Source organism: Hevea brasiliensis, chromosome 17 (assembly GCF_030052815.1).
Source record: "Hevea brasiliensis isolate MT/VB/25A 57/8 chromosome 17, ASM3005281v1, whole genome shotgun sequence".
NCBI classification, from domain to species: Eukaryota; Viridiplantae; Streptophyta; class Magnoliopsida; order Malpighiales; family Euphorbiaceae; genus Hevea; species Hevea brasiliensis.
In genome coordinates, this window is record NC_079509.1 from 18,761,317 (window position 1) to 18,777,492 (window position 16,176).

The 16,176-nt window shown below is 34.7% G+C and overlaps 3 protein-coding genes across 6 annotated transcripts; 1 reads left to right on the forward strand and 2 right to left on the reverse strand.

Moving 5' to 3' along the window:
• Window positions 1–746: 746 nt before the first annotated feature.
• On the reverse strand, window positions 747–2,004 carry LOC110671726 (glyoxylase I 4-like). Its single transcript, XM_021834279.2, has 3 exons — window positions 1,708–2,004; window positions 1,495–1,600; window positions 747–1,379 (listed from the first exon to the last, which is right to left on the reverse strand). The coding sequence occupies exons 1-3, from the start codon at window positions 1,863–1,865 to the stop codon at window positions 1,071–1,073; spliced, it is 573 nt and encodes a 190-aa protein (XP_021689971.1). The 5' UTR covers window positions 1,866–2,004; the 3' UTR covers window positions 747–1,070.
• An 851-nt stretch (window positions 2,005–2,855) lies between these two features.
• On the reverse strand, window positions 2,856–3,924 carry LOC110671724 (glyoxylase I 4-like). The gene is made up of 3 exons (XM_058139933.1): window positions 3,717–3,924; window positions 3,451–3,556; window positions 2,856–3,307 (listed from the first exon to the last, which is right to left on the reverse strand). Exons 1-3 carry the CDS (start codon window positions 3,869–3,871, stop codon window positions 3,104–3,106), a joined length of 465 nt encoding a protein of 154 aa, XP_057995916.1. The 5' UTR covers window positions 3,872–3,924; the 3' UTR covers window positions 2,856–3,103.
• Window positions 3,925–12,868: 8,944 nt separating this feature from the next.
• LOC110655614 (mediator of RNA polymerase II transcription subunit 17-like) lies at window positions 12,869–16,130 on the forward strand. 4 transcript variants are annotated; one of them, XR_009145753.1, is made up of 4 exons: window positions 12,869–13,695; window positions 14,595–14,757; window positions 14,948–15,033; window positions 15,552–16,130. XR_009145753.1 is itself a non-coding variant. In XM_058140214.1 (4 exons), exons 2-4 carry the CDS (start codon window positions 14,691–14,693, stop codon window positions 15,783–15,785), a joined length of 363 nt encoding a protein of 120 aa, XP_057996197.1. In that variant the 5' UTR covers window positions 12,884–13,695; window positions 14,595–14,690; the 3' UTR covers window positions 15,786–16,130. The 4 variants fall into 4 exon arrangements, 2 of the variants coding, with proteins under 2 accessions (XP_057996197.1, XP_057996198.1); XR_009145752.1 differs by having other exon boundaries at window positions 14,595–14,700; XM_058140214.1 differs by having other exon boundaries at window positions 12,884–13,695; window positions 14,972–15,033.
• Window positions 16,131–16,176: the final 46 nt, after the last annotated feature.

Here is a 16,176-nt window from a genome sequence, read left to right on the forward strand (position 1 = left end):
TTTTCATACCAAGAGAGATTATGTTCAAGTCTCAAAATTTTTTTTTTCATATTTAGCTCATAAAAATGGGTAAATTTTAAAAAAATTTCATGAGGCAATTGTACATTTAAGTACAAAGTACTCACAAGAGCGCAGGATAAAAATATAGATATTAAGATGAATATATAATATTATTATAATAGATAAAATCGAAAATAATTAAAATAAATTAAGGTGCTTTAACCATATTTAACATAAAATATTGAATACTCAATATGAAAGTGTAATAAATTATCAGTGAAATGGGTAAAAAAAGAAAACTTAAAACAATATGGAGAGATAATATTAAAAATTTTATATTTTTTAAATATTACTATAAAATTTATTTCAAACAAGTTAAACAACGAAAAATAATTTATATAATTCACTTCGACTAATTTAAAATTAAAACTTAATTGCTATGTACCATTCCTTAAAGTTTTGGATATATAAGAAAAAAGATTGCTATTCCATGGAAGAGTCAATGACTTGGACTCAATCAATGCAAGTGGTTGCTTACAGATTCTGCCTATGCAGGCTACCAAATGAACCATATTGAGAAAAGCTAACTGGGACTTTTAGAGGGAAATTGTCTCTTCTATTGGGAATCCAATATTGATAATAATTAATAACTATATATATATATATATATATATATATATATATATATATATATATATATATATATATATATATATATATATATATCAGTTCAAGAAAAATAAAAAAAAAAAAAAACATAGCTATATTTATATATAGCTCATAGTGGACAGATACAAATAATACTACTAATTGCAACAAAACTTTCACCCACTAAAGACAATAGTATATATAAGTAAATAAAGAATTGCCCTTGATCAACTTGGCCAAATCAACATCTGCAATTTATCTTAACAAATTAAGCACTTACTAATTAAGCACTTATTAATTAAGCACTTACTAATTATCTTCATCATCATATATGGTCCAAGTCCATATATATAGGGAGACTACTGCCTAATAACTGGGGCGGAGCTGGACCACGACATTCACTATGCAATTGTATAGAGATATCAGGCACAAGGAAGATAATCTTCCTGCATGTGAATATTAGGCGGAGAAGGGTTCATCGGCACAGCCTTTTGAATCTGCTTTTTCTGCTCCTGTTGGACATTGCAGTTCAAGAGTGAGCATGATAGAATTGCCTCTCCAGCTAGTGGAATGACAGGAAGAACATCACAGTTGCATATTTCGATCATGAAGCCATCTGGGTCATGGAAAAATATCTGATCAACATAGATTACACCCTCTTCTACCCTTCTCTTCACGTACTCTATCTTCATATCCTTCAATTTTTTCTCCACTGTTGCCACGTTCTCACACTGCGTACATACAAATTTGGTTTTGTAAAACTTGAATTGAAAAAAACAAAATTTCTAAAATAATGAAAATTTGTTATAGTTTCTGGAGAAACAGAGAGAAGTTAAAGATATATACTTGGAAAGAGATGTGGTTGTCCTTGGGATTGATTTGGCTAATCTTGGGCATGTTCTCAGGATCTTCAGATTGCAGTAGGTGTATGCCAATGCCATAGCTGAACAACCTGCCGAGCAGAAAGAAAAAAAAAAGGAAATTAACCAAATATATAGAACAAAATTAAAAAGGTCATGCTTCCAAGAAAAACAAATCTTGAATTTTACACATACATACCAGGCACCATCAAAGTCAAAGGAGCCAGGCCTCCTGATAGGAAAGAACCCAAGAACTTTTTGGTAGAAATCGAGAGATTTCTCCAGTGATCTACAAACAATGGAGATGTGATTCAAAGACTTGAGATGCAGAGGGTTATTCATCAAGTTTTCCTTCATTTTCTATGTGCAAATCAAAAAACGAGTGTGTATACAGTTAAAGACAAAAAAAATGGACGTCGGAGAAGAAAAACATAAAACAGAGACCAGAAGAGAGGAGATGCTGAAGAGATTTTCACGGCTCTTCGCTCCTATATATAGAAAAAATGGTGATGTTAGGACATGGGGTTCTATTTCTGCATGTATATTTAATTATTTTTTAGGTAATTAACGTAAGGTTTGGGATAGTGATGTCCTATTACACGTAGATTCCACGTTTGTGTGGCTTCGACAAAGGCTGTCACCTCCTGTAATTATATTACTTGACAAATAGGTTGTTTTGCTTATGGGACTTCTCCCTGGACTATTCAAAACTCTGTTCTTCGAGGAGGTTTCTCTCATCTCTATCTCTCTGACTGTCTCCCTCTTTCTTGTTTGCTTACCGATTATCCCCACAAATTTACCACTTTTCATTTCAATACAGAGTCGACCGAGGTTCACGGGTTCTTTGTGCGTGCGCTGCTCCATCATAATCCTGCAATGAGTTACAATAGCCTAAATACAACATGTTGATTCAGTCTTAAGTGACTCAAGAATACTATTAAAGGATGCGAATTCAAGTCGCGTATATCTGTCATAATCTTAGATTAATCGCGTGGACTAGAAATAGAATATGATTTCTTAGCTCAAATTGTCACACGCCGCTTCTCCCTCCTGTCCAGGCTCCTACAGAAGTGCTAAATGATTAGGCAATGTTACATTGGGAAATTCTTGCATAGACTTAATGTAAAATTTAAAATGTAAATATACGAATATCTATATCTTTAATCGGTCACTTTGAATTTCTAGTAGATAATTTATATATCTCAGGTGAGTAGAGATATCAGTTATAAATGCAAGTTTTAAATCCAAGGTAGATCAGGTATAGAAAAAAAAAAATCTCGTTAATAGTTTAGTTGACAAGCAACATTAGCAACGTTAACAACACCTTTGCCAGTTACTATAGAAATGTTTAATATAGGATATATTTTTTTGCTTTCTTCCCTTTGTAATCAAAGTACAATCTAGGAAAATATGCACTTAACTTAATTTGGCTAGAAAAGTACATTGAAAAAACTTTAGTAGACGCAAGGACAAGGGAAATTGCCTTTGGTCACATATCAAATGCTATGGCAATTGAATACTTGAAAAGGAAGCTACAGTCTGTTCTATTTCCTCAGCTTATTGAATATGGGGCTTCTGTTGGTCACTGCAATTCATTAAGATGACCATGACGAAGTGGCTTCTTCTCTGGCTGCCGGAATCACTGGGAGATTATCGCAGTTACAAATTTCAATCATCAAGCCATCCGGGTCGTGGAAGAACAATTGATCAACATAGATTCCATCTTCCTCTACTCTGCTTTTCACGTACTCTATTTTCATCTCTGTCAACTTTTTCTCCACTGCTGCCATAATCTCACACTGCATGCCAAGTGCCAACCAAAAAAGACTCTACCACTTCAGCACATATCAGAGAAAAAAAAAAAAAAAAAAACACTTGGATGGTATATATATATATATATATATATATATATATATATATATATATATATATATATATTGACCTGGAAAGAAATGTGGTTGTCCTTGGGATTAATTTGACCAATCTTGGGCATATCTTCAGGGTCATCAGATTGCAGGAGATGTATGCCAACGCCATAATTGAACAGCCTATTTAATTTGCATTAAAAACCAGGAGATAATTAGGCAAGGATTAACCAATGTGAACTTAATTAAAAAAGGGCTTAATGCACACTTTATTAAAAAACAACAAATGGGTATCTTCTCTCTTTTTTTCCGCTTGTTATTAGCCACTTCTTGATGTTTTTACCATGAACCATCAAAATCAAATGAGTGAGGCCTCCTGATAGGAAAGAATCCAAGAACGTTCTGGTAGAAATCAAGAGATTTCTGAAGCGATCTACACACAAATGAGATGTGATTCAATGACTTGATACGCAGAGGATTGCTCATGCTTTCTTTCATCTTTATGTGCAAAGATCAAAGGAAGAACGAGAGAAGAAGAAACAAAAGAAACGGATATGAGAGAGAGAGAGAGAGAGAGTAGACCAGAGCCACAAAGATGTCAGTGGGCACCTATGTACAGCACGAAATAGAAAGAGTTTGGTAAGAGCAAGAGATGAGTACTGCGACACCCCTTACCCGTCCAAAGTATAGCCGAGCAAGATATGCCTACCGGAACATCATATTTTATCTTAATTATTTTTATCTTCCTTAATTTATTTCTTTATGGTTATGAAGTGTAAGTTATGAAATTTGACTCATTTAAGTCATTTATTAAAATTATAAATTCATTTGAGGTTTCAAAAATTTTATAGAAAATCCGACAGAGTACCGGCTAAAAATGGATAAAACAGTTCTTCGGAACTTGTCAAAAACACTTCCAGTACATTTTCAATCATTCCCAAACTTCATTATATCAACATAATCTCAATATTTCTCAACCATTACTAAAAAATTCTTCTATTTATCGTTCATTTATTTCACATGATAATCATGTACAAATTATAAATAAATACTAAATTTTCATTTATAAACATAAATTACAAATATTTGCATTAATACTAAAATATATTACATGAGTTTCAACTATAAATGATAAAATAAAAGTTTAATTACAAAATGCAAACAGCACAAAATACCAAAATGGGACCTAGTGTCCTACGAATGCGCTGAAGTCTGTAAGGTGACATGGATACTATGTAGATATGTGAACAGGCCTCACCCAGTCTGTGATCTGCTGAGCTCTCTTTTAGTCTCTCCAGAACCTACGCGTGGCAAAAAGTAACACGCTAAGCAATAATACTTAGTGGTGCCAATAATAAAATAAAAAAAAACTAAAAGAAAATAAATATGCAGTGTATATATTGATGTCTCATGCTGATAAATTTTTTGTAATTATTTGTAGTCTATTTATTTGGCACTTGTTATATCAATTATTTCATTAAATTTATCAACTTCCATTTTTGGTTGTCCAAGTAACCTATACTGGATGACTAGACTGGATAAATGATTAAACTGACACTGGGTATCAAGTACCTCGGGCCGTCACACCATCGGTCACAATGTGTCTCCCGGTGTGCAAAAGAATAACTAATAAACTGTAATCAATATTGGGCACATGACCAAGTATCATCACACTGATATCAGAATGGCTAAAAGCCATAAAATCGCAGAATGGCATAATGCCATATGCAGTACTGCTAACTGAACCCTATTGGCATGCCAACCTATCCAAACCAATCTTACTAGGTGTACTATGGCACATTACAAAGTTATTGATTGAATTTTCATGTTTTACATGTAAGGTTACTGTTCATTTTACTATTTATGTCAAATTATTGACTTTTCAATGCATAATAGTTACATGAGTCCTAATCACATAAATTTACCATATTTTGGTTCCCAAAAGTATTGGCATTAGTTGTCAATCAATACTTCTAACCAATGGAAAATAAATCAAAAATTTTAGTTTTAGGTGCTATAGTTCACTGTTCTATTAAGCCATTTTACAGTGAAAATTTGATCAAATATTCTTAATCAAAGTTGTTTCTTATTATATCTAATTACATTTCACTTTTTGAATCACCCCATTTGGAGTTTTATAGCTCAAGTTATGGCTATTTCACCATAACTGGTCGGATTGCCTTTACCCAGAATTTCTGAGCAATTTTGGTTCTGTCAGATTTAATAGTTCAAATTTGGCTAGCAATTTCATTTAGTTAAATCTAGAATTTGAGTTTGTATTCTACATGAAAATTGTTCTAGTTTGCCTAAGATTTCCATTGATATAAATTTCAAGTCAATTGAACCTTTTTACACTGATTTATGACCAAATGAATGAACACTGTTCATTTGATCATTTTGCACAGATAGAATTGGTGCTACCCGGATTTGGTCAATTTTTAGGGCATCTTAAGTTTGTTTTCTGGATAGGTTTCCTTCACCAAAGTTGTGCCATTATGTGTCTAATTTTATGTCCAATTAGCCTTGCACCAATTGAACCTACACAACCCAAGTTGTAGCTACCCAAACATGCTGGACTTACATCCAGACCTGCAGGACACTCACCCAACCTCAAATCCAAAGCTACAATTCACTTCAATTCCTCATTATACTCAGCCAAATAGTCACTAATTGACCATTAGAACTTTCATTCACAACACATGAGAAAAATCCAAATTTTGTGCCCCAAACCCTAACTCCATACTTCACATCTCACATTACTCATGCAATCTTCAATTATGGCTTAAGTAAAAATTGTAATTGATGCTAATAGACAAAATTTAATCAAAAGAAAACATCAAGATTATCAACTTCCTTTGCTGGCCGAAATTTGGGTCTCATCATTCATGTATAAGTTTCAATTTTTCTCATGAAATTTATACTTAATCACCCTTAATTGTAAGAATAAGGAAGAAAGGAAAGGAGGGATGAGCACTAACCTTGCTTAGGAGAGTCCAAGCTGCCCTAACCTCTTAATTCCTTCTTCTTTTGCTACCTAGAAGTTGTTTAAGGTGTGAGGAAAAATTTTAGTGAAGATAGGGAGGGATTTTAAGGTGAGATGAAGTGGGGTATAAAGCTTGATAAAGCTTTAATAGAGGAATGGGTGAGAGATGGGTTTCGGCTGGGTTGAGAGGTAAGGGATGACAAAATTTTTCTTTTTTAATTTCAGCCCATTTTACTCTTTTTAAGTTAGCTTATCTAATTGTGATTGGTTGGAACAATTTTAATTGCATCACTTGATGTCATTATTTGATTTTAATTTCCATTTAGTTTATTTTTCTTTCTTTTCTTTACTACTTATTTTTAATTTCATTTTTAGCAATGTTTATTTATATTTTATTTCATATAATTTATTTACTTAATTGGATAAGTTGGTCAAAAATCATCTCTAAAGACGAAATGACCAAAATGTCCTCCGTTTGGTTTAATGAGCTAAAATTGTGTGTACCGATTGATTAAATTTTCCTTAGCAATTTATTATCATTGAGACCCCAATAATCCTTCCCTGAAATCCCAAAAATTATTTCATGGAGTTTTCCCTGGGTCTAGGGTTACTAACGGCCTTCGCCGTCATTTCTCGTTAGGGTCACTCATCATGTAACACCCTAAAAATATTAAATTTATGAGCATTTTTGGTATTTTAATTTTATTTAAATTTTAGAAATTTTTTTGAGATTTTTCGGATTTTAAAAATCGGGTTCGATTTTTCGAAAATATAAACTTTGATGATTTTTAAAAATTAATTTAAAGACCACGTGTCAAAACTAAAAATATATTTGGAGTCTACGTATTTTTCTGAGTTTTCTGAAATTTTTTCGGAATTTTTGGACCTCGTTTTCGGTCCCGAGGCAGAGTAAAAATTCAAAAAAATTTTGTATTTCGAATCGAATCGGCGGAATCGAACCCGACCGGATCGGACCGGTCGAATCGGACCGGTCCTCTTCTCTTTTTCTTCCTCTCGCGCGCGTTCCTTCCTCCTTCTCTCTTCCTCGCGTTTTCTCTCTCCTCCCCACCCCCAGCCGCCGGCCAGCCACCTGCCCAGCCCTCCCAGCCAGCCGGCCGCCGCCCAAACGGCCGGAAAAACGCGCGCGAAACGCCCCCCTGCGAGTCTTGTGTCCACAATCCGGCCAGCTTCCCCGGCCAAATCCGGCCGATCCGGCCACCAATTGGATCGAGTCTTGTGTCCAAAATCATCTACTCGGCGAGAGCTTTCCATAGACACCAAGAACGCCGAAATCCATCGAGCGGTTTGTCCGATTTTTGCTCGGGAAGATTTTAGCCCATTTCGACTTTTGGGCTAGATTTCTCGAAAACCGTGAATCCCACGAGAAAACCGAGGCTACCAGCACGCTCCACTCGTCGAGAGCTTCGCAACGACATAAATTTCGAATTTTTCCGACACCGTTTTTCGGTGGGTCCCACGGAACTTCGCAGTATTTTTCCGAGCATTTAATGAGCTTAGAAAATTCTGAAAAATTTATGTACTAACCCCCGTGTTATGGGCTTCGTGTAGGTATCCTCGATTCGCGGAAATTCGATTGGCCAAGATGCGCAAATTTCGGGCGAACGGATCCGTTCTGGAAAAGTCTCGAATTAGACCGAGGTTTTGGCTACCCCATTGTCGACGCGTCCGAGTGCGTCCCCGAAGTCGGAATCGGCAAAGGTAAACCCGAACCTTGTTTTTACGTAATTTTCTAGTGCTTAAATATGATTAAAAATCCGTAAAATATTCGTGGTAGCTTAGAAAATTACGATTCTTTTTGCAATAGCTTAGTAATATTGCTAAGGACCGCGGGGCAAAGTTTTATAATTTTTAGAGCTTGTTTGGGCAGTTTTTGCAAAATGATCAATAATAAGGACTAAATTGAAATTTTGCGTATTGTGATGGATGACTGATTTGATGGGCCCAGGAGGGGCTGTGTGATATGATTGAACTGTGGATATATGGATTGTGAATACAGAAGTGTGTTTTGAGCCATTTTGCAGGTTGGGTAGGTCCTAGGTATAGGGGAGACTCTGCCGGATTTTCGGCACGACTTAGGACGTATTGGTCTTTTTCTTTGTTTGTATTGAGTCAAATTTATTAAATGATTGTAATAAAATTGTCAGGTGAGTCGGGACAGCCTTCTTCCTCCCCCCAGCCGCCTCAGTGACCATCGTCAAGTCTGTGAGTAAAATATTAATTTTAATTGTAATTTCACTATTATTATATGTTCAAGCATGCCCATGCATCACTTATATGTATATATTTATGTAGTTAAACTCTAGGCACGATTTATGATGCATTGATAAATGTTAAAGTGCCATGATGTTGTTGTGGTAATTTGGAGCAGTGTGCGTGCGTTGGCGTGCGTGTGATGTGGTGTGGACTATGGATAGGACGGGTAGTCACGGCTTGAGTTCTTCGCTGGGACCCGATCCTTCGAGGGGTAGTCACGGCTTGAGTTCTTCGCTGGGACCCTCGATTTGGCTTATTAAGCGAAAGTCCGGCTTGAGTTCTTCGCTGGCACCAGGTTGGATTTAAGAGAGCTGTATAGGGGATCAGCTCCCATATGTTATGATTGATGCTACAGGGTGCGTGAGTGCTCCAAATTACCTTTTTGATGTCATGATGTGAAAATGATGTGGATGTTGCATTTCACTCTACAGGGTGCATTAGTTTTAGATAGTTATAGAGATTATGGTTAAAATTGATATTTTACTCTCTGAGTCGAACGCTCACTCCTGTTCAATATTTTTTTCAGGCTACAGGAGGATTTTATTTTGGTTAACCTGTTTTTCTCCTTCGCAGGTTGTTTATCAATATTTGTGTAATTTTATTTACTCCCAGAATTTCCGCATGTGTTAGAAGTATTTATTTGATTATGGTCTGTAATATTATTATCATGTTGGACCTGTAAACGTATAATGATATGCATGTTTGATGGATTGGATAAGGGAGCTGAGCTCCCATTTATTTTTATGAGGATATGAGTATGTGGAGGGTGAGCTGAGCTCCCCAATTGAGTATTTGTCATGTTTACAGGTCGGGTGAGTCGAAAACTCTCCGTTGGAAAGTCCATTTTATGGCCGGACTCTGTCCGTTTGTTTTCTTGATATTGAGCCCAAATGGGCCTTAGAGTTGGGTAAATGAATAGTTAAGGCTTACTACGAGCCTCGGGGGCTTTAGGCTGGCCCAAGTCCTAGTGCCGGTCCGGCCCATAGGTTGGGTCGTGACACATCACTGGGGCTACGGCTCATTTAACCTTAGTGCATTTCATTTCTAAAAATTTTCTTTAATTTTTCTTATCATTATTTGATTTATTTATGACTCCTCACTCTAGGCTAATATTTTTTCAGATGTTCTAGCTGTCCGGACCAACACTGGTCTCACTGGAACAGTAGAAAGTATGAAATTACTACAGTGAGAGTGTTACAAGTACACTCTAACTGTGACGCCTATTGGGAAATGGAGAATATTTATTAATCCCAAAGAAAAAAAAAATTCAAGAATTTAATATCATTGAGCATTTTATTGCAGCTTCTGCACTTGAAGCTACAAAGTGCAATCAAAACCTTACTGTGCTTCTAAATGATAAGGACTTCTCAAGAACATGCAGAACATGACAAACAAAAATTTGAAGCGTGAAAAAATCATGCATATATGCATCTCTGTCATTCATGAATTCAACTGATGGGTGCATTAAAAAACTTCACAAATCTGAACTTGAAATTCCCTTATATCGATTCCGCGCATGCCCGTCCCTTGTCGGTACGCGAATGTGAAGCCTCTGCCACCCGCAACTTGCTACTAGTTTTGTCGGGTTCAGAATCACACACACACACATACATATATATATATATATATATATATATATATATATATATATATATATATATATATATATATATATATACACGCGAATTTGCAAAATTTTAAAGATTTTTCTTATAACCTCGTAGTTTTAAAGACGAAACATTTATTATCCCTACCCCAACTATTAACAGCTAAAATCAGAGATTCCAGATCCGAATGGAACTATGTACAATTAATAACTTATAAAAAACATATGGTAACATGGAAGCGTAAATTTTCAAGGTGACATAAAAAATCACCGGCGTTCTTGGTGGACTAGTTGGTGCGACATTTAGAAGTCAGTCAGTTCAGTTGTGTACGTCGTTATTGATAGTGACGTGGTCCTGGTGGAGGACAAAACTAGGCCACCACAAGCGAGGAGGTAAAGCATATATATAACCTCAATTAAGAAATAGTATTGAACTGGGGGAAATTAAGGAGGCGGCTTGGATATTATCAAAGTGCTATTTCACAGTTAAGTGTGTTCTCTCTTTCTTAAATTTATATTTGAAGCAATAGCAACATTGCAATTGATTTATATGTATTTATTTGTGCTTTTAAATTATTATATATATATATATATATATATTAGGAAAAAGGAAAATAATAATACTTATGGGTGTTATTGACTCCAATGAGAGAATTTTTAAAGGAGTGCAAATTGAGTTGCATGAAAGAGTGCACATTTCTTTCTCAATGTGTCGACTATCAATGATAGAAAATAGAAAATTCTAGCCAAGTCATTATTGTCTAAGGAAGATTAAGAGCTTCCAACTAACTTCATTTGAGACTTATACCATTTCGAGAATTTAATCTATCTAAATAGAGATTGATTAGAGTTTTTTTTAAGGAAGATTTATTTATGTTAATATTAAAATATTTTGTTTATGTTAAACATATATATTTTGTGGATGTTGATATTTTGCTTTCAATGCACATTTAGTTGTTTATATATATGGCTATATTCCAATGTTGTTAATTCCCACTATTTTCATTTTGTAAAAAGTAAAATGTAGAAAACATTAATGTGATAAATTTAGGATAGAATAAATTTATTAATTTCTTAAATTTATATAATTTAAGAATTTAAACCTTACATATTTAATTATGGTAATATTTATTACAAATTACTAATTAGGACCATAAAAGATAATCGAAACGTAGTGAATTTTAGACTTTAAATTTAATGTAAAATTTATTATTAGTATAATTAATTAGTGTTAAGATAATGTATATATGCTTATTAGGCATCAATTAATATGTATAAAATGTCTCCATGCCATAATTTAGTGTTCAAATAGCACGTGCTGCTAAAAATATTATGATCAAGCTTAATTAACGTGAAAAAGCTAAACGCCGGTAGCGTAAGAAAATTCAATATGTACTTAGGGGACAACAAGCTCTAGGGACTTGAACTTTTCTTGGAAATGCATGAAAGTGGCGATGTAGTCCAGCATAGGAGTGACTGTGAGGCTTGCTAAACAGTATTGAGGACTACATCATGTGCAAGATCTGAAAATACCATATTGTTAAGGGCTTGTAATCCATTATGAAGTACAAATTCGAGAGCATATCAATTACTAAACTTAGGTCTCTCGCCACATTTGAGAGATGCCTTAATCACTTAAATGCACCGGCGCTTGAGTCAAATGTCAAGTATGATTAGTGAGCTAAAAGTTGTCGGTAGGTTTAACTCATTATCTAATTTTTTACTCTCGTTTATGAAATACTTTTGATCACAATATGAATATCATAACAATGAACGATTTTTTTTTTTTTTTCCACTTAGTTGACTTGTTTTTATATATATATATATATAGATGGTAGATTATATTATAAATAAATTTTAATTTTTTTTATTAATTGACAAGTCATCAGCTAGCCCAAACAAAGTCCATAACACTAAAAGGGGAGTGCCTGTGCTGTGCCTTCTTCAACCCTCGAGTTGAGACTGGAAATGGCAACAGGTGGATCGAGGCGGAAATCACTCCTTCCGTCTCCACTTTACAAGAATTTATAGTCGGGATGGAATAGGCTTTCCGCAGAAAGTTTTCTTTTTATTTTTTATTTTAATTTATTAATAGATCAGGGTCACAGATTGATTATAATCAGGAGAAAAATTATTAAGTAGAGGAATCAAGTAGGGGATTAGACAACTTGAAAGAGCTTCCCATATAGATTAATGGAAAAGAGTTGATGGTGAAAATAAGGTGAATGATTTGTGATTTAGTTAGGAGATGAGGGCAGTAAAGGAGGAAAGTTTTCTTCATGTGATTATTCTAAGAACATCATACATAAAGCTACAATGGATAACACCGAAGAGGTGGTGGAGCTGTTTTTAATTTTCTATTTTTGGCTCTTTCTTTTTTTTAGTATTTTCAGAGCAATAAAAAATAAAATATAATTAAAAATATAAATTTCAAATATTATTTTAATAATATATATATTTTTTTTATTAAAATTATTATATTTAAATATATAAATATATAAAATTATGAAAATCTGAAGCAGAAAAAAAATCTTTTCATTTTCGCCTTACATAAATCAAAATCAAGATAAAATTAAAGAAAGTTGATGGAGCTTGATGACAGTTGCATTGGGTGGTGTGGGATTGGGTTCATAACTTTTGCCGTCCCTAGTCGAAACTGTTTTTTAATGTTTAGGGACAAAATAGGTATTCTGAAATTTAACGGAATACTCGCTCGGCAGTCGGCACTAGCGCCTTGGTCTCTTTTGCTTCGAAAATTTTTAATTTTCGCGGAAAATCTCCAGAGATAATGGATGGCAAGGTAGAAATCTCCCTGACAAGCTCCCCATCAAGTGTATGCAAGCCATAGAAGAAAACGGCTACGAACGCTTCCCTACATACGCTTCTTTCTTCCCTTTATTCTCACTCCTTTGGCTTCTCATAAATACATTATACAGATTTTAAGCTATTAACATTTGCAAATATCATTTTCCTTTCTTTTTTTCCACTCCTTTCTCAGTTTCCAAATGGATAATTGAGGGCAATTTCGTTTTCCTGCTTAAATCCGTTGTGATTATGTGTAAATAAAAGCAAAGTTGGGTCAGAATTTAAGCCCTAATGAACATAGTTTAAATGGAGATAAATATACATATTTCCCCATTTATTACAGCTTGCTAAACGGAACTCTCTATTCATATATTACTTTATGGAGAAGTAGATTCAAACTAGTGTTTATTCGTTGTTTTGGGCTACAGTGATATTGGATATGATGAGAAGAAAGTATCAGTGATTCGCTGAATGCTTTTGCGTGGGCAGTTGAGAAAGAAGACGAGGAAAAGAAGAAGCAGAAGAAGAGCTGAAAGGAGAGCTCCTCTACATCATGGCCATGGCAGAGCATGGTGGAGAACTTTCAGTTAGCTCATCAGGAGCTCTCTGTCATTATAGATCTCATCAATACTGTGAGAGTTACTCACTTCACATGTATTGCTCTCCTCTTTTTCCCACTTTTCTGTATTCTGCGTTATTAATTTTTGTAGAAGTTCAATTTGGAGGAAGATTCATTTAGCTGAAATTATGAGCTACAAGGGTGTGTAACATGAATGGAGAGTAGTATAGTTTTTTATGTGAAGCTGGAACTTCTTGCATTATGAACATATTTCTTTTCTAAAGTAAACAAGAGGTTTTGCAATAAGAGTAGAATTTGGTATTTGTTTGTTCGTAGGGAAGATGTGGAGGATGGATAGAAATTGAAACTTTGAATGCAAAATATAGTTATGTACATTCTTAGGACTTATAACCTGAGAAATCATAAATATACTTTATAGCTAAATTGATACACAATGTGGGGTTTGGGTGTATGGAAATCTTTTGAAGGTCTTGAAAATATGTTGCATTCTTTCCAACCAGAACTGAATCGAAGTAGTTTTAAGAAAATTTTGCCTCCATTAGAGCCCCATCCATTCCTCCAAATAATTCTAACTTTTGAAGGGCTAGGTCTAAGGATTAGTTTGTTTTGTCCTATTCCTAATAAATTAACTCCAAAATAGTATATCCAAATTATAAGAAAACTGATTGAAGTGAAAATTGTAGAATTTAAACCCTCCAATTTTATATTTGTTATGAAAATAAATTGTGAATATGGACCACCTAATAAATGTCCAAGTTTCTTTTGGGTCCCAAAAAACACAAATTTTTGGGGTTGAAGGGAAATATCCAAATACATGTTTTATTCTTTTCTTTCAAATTTAGTGATCCGCTTTTGTTTTATTCAGACATTTTGTATTCATGAGCTTTTTTGCTAAAGAAATGATTATGATGATTCCTTTCTGATGAATTTGAATTGGTTCCATGTGATTTTGTTTTGGATTTATTATGTGTAGGTGGAAGCTAATGATGCTCTAACAGTCATGACCGGGCCAAAGCTTGCTCAGTGAGCATCTAGCTGACCTTGCTGTGTCTACAGCAACAAAGCTACAATGCTATTGGGTACATTACTCTGTCTCTTGCTCTTTTCCTTTTCTGGTTGGGGACGGAGGTGTGCAGGTGCTTTGGTGCATTCATTGTCATTATAATTCATTCTATGTAATGTAAATTGGGCCAATACATCTATGGGATTGCTAAATAGAACTTGTTATTGTAAAGCATTTTTTTTTTTCAGGGCTCTTTTGTTCTGATATTCTTACATATTCTTTCTGTCAAGCGTCTTATTATTTATTACTCTTATTTCTTACAGTATCTTGGTATATATTTTAAGCAGTCTGCCAAAGCCTTGGAACAGCAAGTTGCAAGGGAAGCAAGATTTTATGGTGCTTTAATCAGGTATGTCTGCCCTGTTTACTTTAGTATTGAATTCAGTATATGGGTCTTTAGTAGACCATCTCATAATCTCCATTTGCTCATTTTGACAGTATTAGGACACTGTATATCATCTTTTTAATTACTCATTTTTATAACTGAGAATACTGCTGTCTTCAACAATCTTGTCATTTCGTCTTTTACTGACAAGCTGATAGATTGCAGCAAACTGAAAGATTCTGGGGGCGGATATAATTGGTTATCTCAAATTCTGCCTCCTCCAGTTCCTAGGCGGTTACACTCATCTTTCAATTTTTTTTTTTTTAAAAGAGATAAAATCCATTTTAAATTTTAACTTTCAAGCTAAGCAACTCTATTTGCCTCCATAAATCTTCCTCCTGTTGCTACCCAGTCTTCTGAGGAAGCTGCTCCTCCTGTTGATAGTTACTTTTTGAGGTTTAGGAGTGATAGTGTAATAATCATTTACTTATCCATGTGTAAATCCTCATGTTTTAATATCTTGTCCTGGACATTGGTTATAGGTTGCCAGCCAGTTTATTCACTGGCTTCATGAGGAAGCTCTTAAGGTGCAAATAAAAGCAAGCTGTGACTTTCTATGCTTGTCATTTGAGTTAGGGCAGGGTGAAGTACTGAGCCTGGTGGCACGTGTGGTCCCCGAAGATGCTGAAGGGTGCGTGCCGTGGTGGTTAGCAACGGAAGATGGTTTTGCGAGAGGAGAAGAAACTTCATATGAACATTACAGATGGAGCATCTGAATATAGGAAGTTCTTGGGGTATTTACCTCTTGATGTCATGTACTCAACTCTTGTGAATCTAGTTTGTTTGTGCAGTGGTGGGAGCCATTGACAACATTATTTCTTGCACTAGTTTGATTGGAGATGATCCAGGGACCACCCTACATGTAATATTTTCCTTTTTTTTTTTTTTTTTTGTGAAATGTGATTGTTTTGTTAGTGTAGTACAGATTGCAGTCGCATAGATTAGCAAATGGTGCCTTTTTGTTGTCATTTTCATTGCTGTTGGCGATGATAATGATAAATACAATCAGAATTCTCAAGGATATAACTAATCAAATTGTAAAATTTTAATTTTTCCCTAAATGCCTGGGAGTTATATTCACGTTCATTGCTGGAATTGTCATAGCTG